The sequence below is a fragment of the Microcaecilia unicolor genome, chromosome 6 (assembly GCF_901765095.1).
Source record: "Microcaecilia unicolor chromosome 6, aMicUni1.1, whole genome shotgun sequence".
Classification (NCBI taxonomy): Eukaryota; Metazoa; Chordata; class Amphibia; order Gymnophiona; family Siphonopidae; genus Microcaecilia; species Microcaecilia unicolor.
In genome coordinates this window covers 167,735,534-167,748,440 of record NC_044036.1, presented here as the reverse complement: position 1 = coordinate 167,748,440, position 12,907 = coordinate 167,735,534, and the positions used below count along the sequence as shown (strand labels likewise).

Below are 12,907 nucleotides of genomic sequence, written 5' to 3'. Positions count from 1 at the left end.
CAAGGCAGTGTACAGTAAGAAATATCAAATATGAGCAATAGGCAATTACAGCAGTAAAAATATTCAAAAAAACAATACAAAGTATAGCATTGTATGTGGTATTAACCAAGATCATATGTAGAAGGGTACCTAAGTTGAAACTTGATAAACCAGAAATTTCTTCTTCTTATTATTTTGTCTATAGGATACATCCAGAAACAATGATATTCCTCCCCCCCCCCCCCCCCCCCAAAAAAAAAAAATAGTCAACAGAACATGTACTTTTCCAGCAGGCTGGTGCCAGTGACACTCCATGCTTTTTACCCACGGCCAGTATCAATGTGATAATATACGCATGTTTGTTTTGAGAATTGGCACAGATCTCATACACAAAAAGTACATGCAGTCTTTGCCTGGATACAGACAGTTTGAAAAAATTGCCCCATTAAGCGAGAGGGATGCTTTAGGTAAATACTAACATATAGGTACTAAGCCGAATATCTGTTACTTGTTCTTTCTCAGGTATGATCACGTTCGACCACATCCTGCAACCGGCATTTTGGTGACTTCTCTAACTCCTAGTCCGCCTCCTCCAGCTTTCCAGATTCCTGACTCCACACCCGAGGCCACACCACCTGTCCTCAAGAACAAAAAGGAATCTGGGAGGCGAGAAAAGAAGACTCTAGTACTCAGGGACCGAAGTGAGTTAAAACAAGGTTTATTCAGTTATTTTTCATTCTGTTTTGTTCTTCTCTTGGCATATTATAATGTAGATATAAGTTAGTTACATAAAGAGCAATTATTGGGAATTTTTGCTTAGACACAACAGAATGTGAATTGTATTGAACTGAATAGGGTTTGCAGGCAGCCTACAGCAGGGGTTCTCAAACCTGTACTAGGGGTCCACAGGCTAGTCGGGTTTTTAGAATATCCCTAATGAATATGCATGACTGAAAAGGGTTTGCAGGCAGCCTACAGCAGGGGTTCTCAAACCTGTACTAGGGGTCCACAGGCTAGTCGGGTTTTTAGAATATCCCTAATGAATATGCATGACTGAGATTTCTATATAGTGAAGGTGGCAGGCATGCAAATCTCTGTCATGCATATTCATTAAGATATTCTGAAAACCTGACTGGCTGGTGGTCCCCCAGAACCCCTGGCCTACAAGAAATCATAAAACACGCCAAATCTGCTGGGAGATGATTACTTTGGTCAGCTGTCTAAATCTATTATGTGTTTGGGGAAAAATAGAGGCATGTCGAGCAGCAATGTTTTCTAAGTGGGAATCTACAGAAAATGTTTAGGGCGCCGTTTACTGAGATACATGAGTGTTTTTAGCATGCGCTAATGCTAGACACACCCATATATTCCTGTGGGTGTGTGTAGTGTTAGCGTGTGCCTATAACGTGTCTTAGTAAACGGGGGTCCTTAGTTTGCGGACTTTTTTTTCAGTCCTCCGTATATTTTGTTGCAGATTGAAATACCCTAAGAAAACCCGTGCTCTTCAGTTGGTTTTGATGTAGCCCGTATTTGTAACGGCAGCTGTCCACACCATGGTGCTGACCAGCAGAGTGGCATGCTTTAATACACCCCCTAAATTTATTGGCCAGGTTAAATCTTTGGTACAAATATTGACCTTTTTTAGAGAGCAATGCATGTCAACTGTGTGATCTCTACAGACTTAACCAGTGATTGAAAGCACTTGGGGCAGTTCTTTATGTGCCAATTGCACCTGTAAATGACTAGAATAGTGGCATAAATGCATGCACATAAGCATGTTAATGGCAAAAATCCACTTAAAGTGCATAGCTCAGATTTTACAAGTGGGTGTATACATAGGCAGAGCCTGGATGGAGCACAAACTAACATCTATAACTTATAGGATGCTTTAACTTACATACACATCTCCAGCAGCTAGACATGAGGGTTTACACCAGATATACCCAGTTACACTAGTATTCTATATGGGCTTAAATGTAGGCATGTTTATAGTTCAAGTTTCTTAGGGACTTACTATCCCTCCCATTAAGCTATATGTCTAGGAAGCTTACAGTCTAAAATGATAGGGGAGGAGGAGGGGGAAGATGAGCCATGACTAGAAGGGATAGAAGTACAATTAATGATAGGATAGAGAAGGGGATAGTAAGGGAGGGTTAAGGGTCTGCCAGGTCTGCCAGGATCACTCTATGTGGATAGAATTGGAGGGTAGAGGCATCTCGCTGTTGCAGAATTGCCCCTGCTGTCTGCTGATTTGGACGCTGATGTATATACAGGGTGAGGCAAAAAAAGTAACCTCCCCTACAGTTTTTTTTTGTAGTTTTCTCAGCAACTGTTTGAATTTCAGTGAGAAATTTTAGATACTTATTTAGTCATCATACTTAAGTATTACCATTAAACAACATTTAATTATCGTAAGCTATGCTGATGTTACTGACATTTTAGCTTTACTACCTAGCAATTTTTGCACGTTAAAAAGGTTTGAGCTAAAACACAGTAAAATAACATCGTTCAAACAGTGTGTCAGAATTTTGCAGTCAAGACACCAAATTTTCTTCACAGTGCTGAGCTTCTAGTTCTTGAGATAGGCAGCCACTAGACCATGACATATGCACTTGCATGTTTACAAATGAGTAAAACTAGCAATGTACATCTGTTCAATTTTTAAGTCTTCAAAATACCCGTTCCTGTATATAAACAAGCTGTTACAGAATCTGTTCTTTCTCTCTTGAGCTAATTTTGCCAGGTATTGTACTTTCTCTTTGCTGGGGATTTGTAGTTTATTTTTATTAGTACTTTTAAATAAGCTTTCAGGGCCTAAGGCAGCATGCAGATTAAATTAGTACATGTTGGGGGCAGTTACAATGTCAGCACTTCAATTTGCTGTTTTCAAAATTTTAAATTATTTCACAGCTATCCTAGGTGATCAGTAGTCAAATTTGTATTTAGAGAAATAGTATGAGAATTCACTAAACAAATATACACCTTGACATACCGAGTGTACCAGAAAAAGACTTTTTTCTCACCACATTTTTCCTAATAATTGCCGCCACTCTTTGATATAATTTTTGTTGTCTTTTGTGTGTGAACTGTTTTAAAGATTTGTGTGGCTCGACTGAAGATGCAGCTAAGCCCAGCCCCGCTTGTAACCCTGGCTGTTGCAGTGATCAGAATGAGAGTGTAGAGGTGAAGCCTCATTCCTATTTGGAAGCTATCCGGACCGGGCTTGAGGACGTAGAGGCTGCAAGTTCTTATCCTGATGCTCAGCAACTGTGCCCGTTTGCGGCAGCTGGCACGTGTCACTATGGCAACAGCTGCCTTTATCTCCACGGGAACATGTGCCAGATCTGCGAGCTGCAAGTTCTGCATCCCTTTGACCAGGAACAGAGGAAGATGCATGAAAAGGTAAGGGAGCCATTCTCAGTGGAACATGTATAACTCTAGACATGCAGTGAGGGCAGGATCACTGATCTTATTTTAATGGAGAGGATTGGATGAGTGGCTTAATAGTGAGAGCAGCAAACTGTGAACTAGGGAAGCAAGAGTTCAATCTTACTTAATGCTAGTTGTGACTTTGGGCAAGTCTCTTCACCCTCCATTGCTTCAGGGCTAGGTTTACTAAGGTGTTTTAATGCTATTTAACACAAGTTGTTTAATGCAACCCCTGTTCTACCTAATGAGGTTTATTTACTCCCTCCTCCCATTCTATAATCTTGTGTACACATTTCTACACTTAGCGTGCAAAAATGCAGAAGAGTAGCCTAGTGGTTAGCGCAGTGGACTTTAAACCAAGATACCCAAGTTCAGATCCCACTTTAATTCTTTTATTTTGTAATTGTGAGCCCTCCATGAACAGAAGAATACCTACTGTACCTGAATGTACACCACTTCAATAGCCTTCAGGCTTGCAGGTGGTTTCTATATTTAGTTAAATTTTCTATTCCTGGAGGGCTCACAATTACAAAAACATAATAATAATAAGAGTTAAAGTGGGATAGGAACCTAGGTCCCTTTCTGCCAGGTACTTGTGACCTGGCTTGGCCACTGTTTGGGAAACAGGATACTGGGTTGGATGGACCATTGGTCTGACCCAGTATAGCTACTCTTATGTTCTTATTTTGCTGGAGGAGGTTCCGGAGGAGGTGGATTTAAAAAGGGTTTGGACAAATTCCTGGAGGAAATGTCCATAGTCTGCTATTGAGACAGAAATGGGAAGCAAGTTGTCCTAGGATTTGTAGTATGGAATGTTGCCACAATTTGAGTTTCTGCATGGAATTTTGTCACTCTTTAGGATGGGGTTCTACATGGAATGTTGCCACGATTTGGGTTTCTGCCAGGTACTTGTGACCTGGTTTGGCCTCTGTTTGAAAAACAGGATAATGGGCTAGATGGACCATTGGTCTCACCCAGTATGGCTACTCTTTTATGTTCTTATGTTCACTGTACCAACCATTAGGCTGCCTCTCAGCTCTGCATGGACATCTGTGTGTCCATTTTCTAAGAATGCTGCCATACAGATGTCCATGCTCCTTATTTTCCCCCTGTTCATAATTTGGATGTTTCAGTTTGTAAATTGGCTGTTCATGCTGAATGTCTCCACTTCACATTTGAATATTAGGCAGTATCCATTAAAAAAAAGGGGTAAAGGTCCCTGAAAAAGATGATTCTACAAGCCTCAGAATTTTCTTAATCGAGCTCTGTCTTTATTGTTTCTCATGTGCCAACATGTACCTCCTGAAGGAGCTATTTGTCCTCTCAAGTCTGCACACACCACTGACCGTTTGTCCATCTGTCCACTGACTGTTTGTCTATCTGTCCACTTACCTGTCTGTAATATTTAGATTGTAAGCTCTTTTGAGCAGGGACTGTCTCTTTGTATCAGGTGTTCAGCGCTGCGTGCGTCTGGTAGCGCTATACAAATACTAATAATAATAATAATATGTGATTGAGTGGGAACAGAGCCCAGTGTTCTGTGATGACTTGTGTGTTACGGACGGATAGCAGGGATGCCAAATAACTTGCTGTTTCCTCTACAACATTCATTAACTTATTATGTCAAATGTAGGTGCATGTGAGGTTCAGATATGCTTTCATATTCTGTCAGTGACTGCAACACCCAAACTGCTCATTGAGGAAAAATAAAATGTCAGGTCCACTTGCTGTCTTCACCATTCTAATACCCACTTTATAATCAGAGCAGTTACATTTGTCATTACAGTCTCACAAATGTCTAAAGTTTGGTGTGCATATAGAGGCTCATTTTCAAAGCTCATAGACTTACAAAGTTCCATAGGTTACTGTGGAACTTTGTAAATCTATATGCTTTGAAAATATGCCTCTATGTAACTTTGTAAGGCCATGTGCTTTGAAAATGAGCTAAGAGTAGCATGATCAACAGGACTTCTTCCAGAAAGAAACAAGGAGACGTATAGGAGAAATATGCTCTTTATTTTATAGAAAAACTAGTAAAAAAGGCCCGTTTCTGAAATAAATGAAACGGGCGCTACCAAGGTTTTCCTCGGAGTGTGTATGTTTGAGAGAGTGTGTGTGAGAGTGACTGTGTGAGAGAGTGAATGTGCGAGTGTGTGTGTTTGTGTGTGACAGAGAGAGAGTGAGACTGGGTGCGAATGTGTCTGTGAGAGAGAGAGAGTGTGTGTGTGAGAGATTGAGAGTGTGTGCCACCTCCCTTCCTCCGAGTTCCAGGGTCATCCCCTCCCTCCCTCCAAGTTCCAGGGTCCCCCTTCCGTTCTTCCCTCCTCCCTTCCAGTTCCAGGGTCCCCCTCCCTCCCTCCCTTCCTCCCTCCCTTTCTTCCAGTTCCAGGCCCCCTCCCTACGAAGTTTGAAAGTCATCTTGACTTACCTCTTTGGGGTTACGGTGGCCGCCAGCAGCGGTAAAAGGCGTGCAGGCTCGGCCCTTTTCTATCAGCTGTGGTCCCGCCCTCATTTCTTGTTTCTGCAAGGTCGGGACCACAGCTGAGAGAGCGAGAAAAGGGCCTAGGCTGCACGCCTTTTACCGCTGCTGGCGGCCGCCATAACCCTGACTTGGTAAGTGAAGGTGGAACGACCGGCACCGATACCTGAGCGGGGAAGCGAGAAGGATGTGGAGTTGCGGATGAGTGCGGCAGCGATGCAGAGTCCGAAGACAGCGAGACAGAGGCGACCACAGTAACATCTCCTGACGTCAGGCACGCAGGCTTCTACTGTGGGAGAGTGACGTCAGGAGATGATTACGAATGCAGGTAGCCTCATTGGAACATTGGAGGAGCAAATTATTATATTAGATGTTGAACGATGCCTGCTTCAGGAGTCTGGATATGGTAGTAGCTCAAGGATAAACAGTAAGATTGTTCAGGAGTAATGAACAGGATCGAGCCTTTAAAAAGACTGGTGATGCCAGTGAGGGATAAAAGCAACCAAGGTACTCTGGGTCAATGGGTAAATCTGTGTTGAGTCCAACATTTTTACATAGAATAAAGAGCATATTTCTCCTATACATCTCCTTGGCTTTTTGGAAGAAGTCCTGTTGATCACACTGCTCCTGTGTCTTAGCTTCGCTTGTCCATAACGGATCCAGTTTCTCCACCTCGGCGGTCGACCCCTGTCTTTGAAAATGAGCACCATAACCTGTCAATGATGCTAACTTCTCACAACTCAGTTCTTGTAATTGCCATTGAGCAAATAGCCACTGGAGTTTACATTATTGCCTTTTGAAGCTTGATGGTCACATTGATGCCTGCCAATGAACACTGGTGGCCAAATTACTTTTTGTGGTAGCCATTGGATACCTGGACACTGAATTTGCCTTGCTGATTGTCATCTGTAGGCATTGCTACTGTGTCAATAGTACTATTCAGTTAGGCTGCAGAGAGCAGTGACCTGAGTAACACGCTGCATTCTGTTGTAGATGTGCATGGCTTCCTTTGAGCATGAGATGGAGAAAGCATTTGCCTTTCAGGCAAGTCAGGAGAAGGTGTGCAGTATCTGCATGGAGGTTGTGTATGAGAAACCCTCGGCCTCCGAGAGACGCTTTGGGATCCTTTCCAACTGTAACCATACGTACTGCCTGTCCTGCATCAGGAAGTGGAGGTGTGCTAAGCAGTTTGAGAATACAGTGATAAAGTAAGTCTGGATGGCTTTCAGGGATCAAACCTCCCTTGCTATATTATCATATTATCAGGGTGAACAGTCGGTAAAATCATGGTTGCTGTATCTTTTCCTGTTAAATTAGTCTTTGATCTTTTGAGTCTATATTCATTATAAAGTTGTTCCTCTTCCTGAAGCTCTGGTATCGCCAAAATTACGTATCTTTTTTTTGTTTTAAGTATGTTTTTTTTTTTTAAAAGAAGTTCCCCTTCAACTAGAAAGAGAGCATCCCAGCTTTGTAACCTTTTTTTATTTATTGCGATTTATCAACTGCCTTTATGAAGCCATTCACCCAAGGCGGTATACAGCAGATACAGCTTAACATGAAAGTTACAATTTTGTTAACAGCATAAAAATAGTAAAATGACCAAATATAAAAGTACAATCAATGAACTTGGACACGACAAATTGAAACCTAGAAATAGGATGAGAACAGAAGAAATGTTGAGAGTAGTAAAAGGGGGACAAGTTGAGCTTTGTCTAGTGGAGGAAGAATATGATTTTGGCTCGGGCAGATGAGAAAGCTTCCTGTATCCTGCTTTCATTAGTAGCTACTGCTAGTTGGGGCAGGGCTGTAGATAGCCAGTTTTCTTATCAGTATCTATCTCTGTTGATTTTATTTTTTTTTTTTTTTAAGAAAAAATGTATTAGAAAAAACAACTTTGTAGTTTGACCAGTAGCGGCGAGGCTTGTGGTCGATCTTGAGTAGCACGTTTAATGTGGACACCTCACTTTACTGTACAACGTTTTGGCTAGAGCTGCTTTACTTCCTAGGCTGTGTCCAATCTTCCATAATAAAGAGGATGAAATTATAAAAAGTGAAATTGATGTCCTAAATTTAACATGCTGAAATTAAAAATAGTTGAAACTGTAAACGTGCATTACAGAGATTTTCTTCTTTACAGATCCTGTCCTGAATGCCGGGTGATCTCGGAGTTTGTCATTCCAAGCGTCTACTGGGTAGAAGACCAGAATAAGAAGAATGACCTGATAGAGGCATTTAAAGAAGGAATGGGGTATGTGCTCTTAGCAGAAGTATTGTGAAACTATCACTGACCTACACGGCTACAACCCTAAAGAACTTTTGAAGTAAATAGAGCAGGATTTCAGAGGGAAAAGTGAGAATGAGAACTTGTATGAATCGGTAGGCCTGAATGGTTTCATTTAACCTGCATAGGACTAATAATAAAGCAGGCTGCAGCCCCTTGCTGTGGGGATCTTGGTTATGCTTCTCTACATGGTTAGAGTTTTCATTATATGCTTAAAGGTGCTTTTTTTTTTTTCTTAAATACAGATGAATACTGTGTCAAATTATCACAACAAAATTATTTTGGTTACTTACCACCCCGTTTTTAAATTTGAACCAATATTCCGGCTGAATATTGGACCGAGTCTATTTTGAGGTGCTGAGGGCTGGCTATTGTTATTTCATTTTTACCCAGAAAGACAGCTTCCTTTAAACAACATGAACTTCCTCATTTACTAAGAGCTGGATATGCAAAAGCACTTAGCTGTATAGCAGCAAACACTGTGTGGATAAAGTGCCCTATTTAGAGGCACCATCCACATAATGCCACTGAATATTCTTTCAGACCATCTCAGCACTATCTGGATAACTGTGGGATAGAGCCATGGGCATTCTGCCTAATTCCAAAAGGTAGTTATCAGTATTCAGCCACTATCCACATAAAAGCTGTCCTAATTTAAACCACATTAGCTGTACAGATAGCACCTGTAATGCCTCTGTATCGCTCCATGGTGAGACTTCACCTTGAGTATTGCGTTCAGTTCTGGTTGCCGTATCTCAAAAAAGATGTAGCGGAGTTAGAAGAGGCTCAAAGAAGAGCAACCAAAATGATAGAGAGTAGAACTCTTCTCACATGAGGAAAGGCTAAAGAGGTTAGGGCTCTTTAGCTCGTAAAGAAATGGCTGAAGGGAGATATGATTGAGGTCTACAAAATCCTGAGTGCTGTAGAACGAATAGAAGTGAATCTATATTTTTTTTATTCTTTCAGAAAGTACAAAGACTAGGGGATATTCAATGAAACTACATGGAAATACTTTTAAAACAAATAGGAAGAAATATTTTTTCAATCAACGAATAGTTAAGCTCTGGAATTTGTTGCCAGAGGATGTGGTAACAGCGGTTAGCGTGTCTGGGTTTGAAAAAGGTTTGGCCAAGTTCCTGGAAAGTCCATAGTCTGCTATTGAGACAGACATGGGGAGCCACTGCTTGCCCTGGGATTGGTAGCATGGAATGTTGCTACTATTTGGGTTTCTGCCAGGTACTTGTGACTTGTATTGGCCACAGTTAGAAACAGGATCTGGGCAAGATGGACCGTTGGTCTGACCCAGTATAGTTATTCTTATATTATGAATATCACTGCTCTCCACATATATTCAGTTCCATTGGATATACAGAATAGGTTTAAATGCCATGTCCAGCGCTTGAGTTTTGACCCTTAAAATTTGTGTTACAGATCACACAAATGAGCGATATCATAAGTAGGTCTTGCGTGGAACAGGATCCCAACTTCTGATTTGCCTGATGCTTTAATAGCAGTGTATAAGAAATAAAAACAGAGCAAAAGTAGAGCCTTTCAGATACCGTAGGGCTCCCCCACCCTACCATTTTTCTTTTTTGGCAGAGGTGTCAGATTCTTTTATTTATTTATTTTTTTAACAGGCTTCTTCCAAGGCAGTGAGGGCAACCTCAGAGATACAACAGAAGATAAACCCATAGGGATGCCTGTTGCTTCCAAATAGGAAAGGAGAACAAACAAGGCACCTAAAATACAGTATAAAAGGTCATGGTGGATACAGGGAGGCAGAGCTGCAACCAACGAGCCAATTAGAAATAGGGTTGATGCATGATTAAAAATTTTAATCGCAATAAATCTCTCAATTTAAAAAAAAATTCTTGAGTTAACTGTACCTCTGATTCCTTCCCCTCACCCCTGGCGGTCTAGTCTCTCTCTCTCTCTCTCTCTCGGTCAAGGGCAACATTCACAGTGCAAGCAGGCGTCCTCCAGTGACACAAGAACCTTCCTTCAGCCATGTCCCCACCCTTCTGGAAACAGGATGTTACATGGGATGTGGCTGCAGGAAGGCTCTGGGGCTGGCGGAGGAAACCTGCATTGCAGTCGCTGACCGCAACTCAGGCAAGTTTAGAAAACGGCTGGAGAGAAGGGAGAGAGCAAGCTGCCCCTAATTAAAATGGATTAAATGTAAAATATAGAATATTAAGTAAAACACCTTGGTTAGGTGATCCCTCAGATCAGACAAATGCACTACAGAAGACAAAACACAAGTGGCTTTTGCAAGGCCTTGACCTCACTGCTTTTCTTAGCACTCCTTTTCCTTCTCCTCTTCTGGATGGTTCCCAGGTTGGTGTCTTCGTCTGCTCTCTCCTTTTTATGTTGATAGGTTCCCTTAGAGATAACTGCGTTCATCGCCTGCAGCTTAGTAATGTGCTCAGACGCAAAACTCTTTAGCTCCTTCAGTCTCTCACAAGTGATGGTTATATCTCTAGGGAGAGATAGGATTAAAGGGATTCCCGTGCTTTCCTCCCCAAGAATGCAAGCGTGAAATTACAGATGTAAACATATGTTCAGTTACTCTGACTGGGTATGCCTGGATGCCAGGTCCTTCTTAAAAAACCTTGAATTTTATTTCTTCTTTCCCCAACAGATGGTTACCTCTCTTTCGGTACACTGGCTCCTCTTGATGGGTTCTTTTCTCTCCTCTCTCCCTTGTTTGCAGCATGTCGCTGGGGCTTTTCAGTGAAAGTGCTGCCTCAAGTGAAGTGGCCGATTTTGGTCACATCAGATCCAGCATCCAGCTGTGGGTTCAGTCAGCCTGTCCTGCTTCTCTGGGCTCATACATGCAAGGCCCTTTTTATAGTTCTTTCCAGTTTGGAGAGGGGACCACTCCTGCCCTTTCAGTGATGGCAGAGCCCCGACTCCATTACATCAGGTTTCTAGCTGGGTTCAGCTTACAGCAGGGCTTCCAGAATGTTCCATTCTGAGCCCTCTGCTAGATTTCTGTTTACATTGTATTGCTCTGTTTTCAGCTGTAGAAGGCACTGTTATCGGTCACATCAGGGTGTCTGCTATTAATACTTCAGGAATGGGAGCTTGCAGCTGCCCCTGACTTTAACCACCAGCTTTGTTTTCTCAGCCCTGCTGTCTGTGCACTTGACCTCATTGTCTGTGGGGCACACTGTTTTGGATCCCCCACAGAAGGCTCAGCTGGTCAATTGCTCAATGTCATTGTTGTATAAGCACAGATGAACAGGAGGGAACACACACAATTTGGCTGTTCGCCTCGTGTCCTGGCTTGCATGTAGACCTCAGATGATAGAGAGCCTGGAGGACTTTTTTCAGTGGGAGTTTTCTACCCATCTCTCTTCCAGTTATGGGGAAAGTTGAATTTTCGTTACTGTATGTATATATAATAATATGCATGTGCATCCCTGTTTGTTCTCATTAGAAATACCATTACAGTCTATGCTTTTCATAGCATTTCAGTTTTAGCAACCTTTTGAGAGGGCATGTGAAAATGCTCAGGTGTGGGGTCTAATTCTTGTATGTATTAGTGCTGTACCCCCACTAGATGTTAAAAAAAACAAAAATTATTCTAAATGTTTTTCTCTGGAATTCTTGACTGACTTCTTGATACTGATCCCTTGACTGTGTTCCACATCCATTTAACAGATCCTGCCAAGTAGCAATTTTGGCATTTACTCTGTGAAAAGAATAAGAAAATCTTGCAGTAGGAACGCATTCCTAGCATTTTACAGGGAGAAAGGTCCATCCATACTGCTGATTCTGGCAATATTGAAAGCTTCTCAATGTACAGCAATTTTCAGCTCGGGACACACCCAGCCAGTCAGGTTTTCAGGATACCCATGAGATAGATTTGCATACAATGGAAGTAGTGCATGCAAATTTATCTCATCAGAGCCAACCTTAAGCAGGGGTGACAGGCAACTGCACAAAGTCCTGCACTCCTGGGGGCCCCCATGGGCATAGAGGAAGGGGGCAACCCCACACTCCCCACTCCAGATTTCTGAGCTGCTGCTGCTGCTGCTATTCTGCTCCCCCCTCCCCACACACACTGCTTGGCATCTCCCCTTCTCCTTCAATCCCCTGTCTATCCAAAAATTTGTCTCGCTTCTTCTTCAGATGTCATCAGCAGCAAGCTTCTTCTCTCTGACCTGTTCCTTGCCCTCTGATACGTCTTCTTTCTGGAGGGGTGGAATGCATAGTAACATAGTAGTAACATAGTTAATGACAGCAGATAAAGACCTGAACGGTCCATCCAGTCTGCCCAACAAGGTAACATAGTAACATAGTAGATGACGGCAGAAAAAGACCTGCATGGTCCATCCAGTCTGCCCAACGAAAAACCTATAAGTGTATACCTTACCTTGAATTTGTACCTGTCCTTTTCAGGGCACAGACCATATAAGTCTGCTCAGCAGTATTTCCCGCCTCCCAACCACCAGTCTCGCCTCCCATCACCGGCTCTGGTACAGACCGTATAAGTCTGCCCTCCCCTATCCTCGCCTCCCAACCACCACCCCCTCTTCCCCCCAACTGCTCCGCCACCCAATTTCAGCTAAGCTTCTGAGGATCCATTCCTTCTGCACAGGATTCCTCTATGCATATCCCACGCATGTTTGAACTCCGTTACCGTTTTCATCTCCACCACCTCCCGCGGGAGGGCATTCCAAGTGTCCACCACCCTCCCCGTGAAGAAATACTTCCTGAAATCTTTCCTGAGT

The 12,907-nt window shown here is 42.6% G+C and overlaps 1 protein-coding gene across 2 annotated transcripts in view; it reads left to right on the top strand.

Annotated features, from left to right (window-relative positions):
• The window catches only part of MKRN2 (makorin ring finger protein 2), a 41,723-nt gene that overhangs the window by 8,064 nt on the left and 20,752 nt on the right, over nucleotides 1-12,907 (top strand). For both annotated transcript variants that reach the window (XR_003942424.1, XM_030205655.1), the window contains exons 3-6: nucleotides 502-680; nucleotides 3,077-3,381; nucleotides 6,881-7,095; nucleotides 8,025-8,135. Coding sequence is in view for 1 of the 2 variants with exons in the window: in XM_030205655.1 (XP_030061515.1) it covers nucleotides 502-680; nucleotides 3,077-3,381; nucleotides 6,881-7,095; nucleotides 8,025-8,135 (810 nt within the window). In the remaining variant the exon portion in view is untranslated. The remainder of the gene's footprint in view (nucleotides 1-501; nucleotides 681-3,076; nucleotides 3,382-6,880; nucleotides 7,096-8,024; nucleotides 8,136-12,907) is intronic.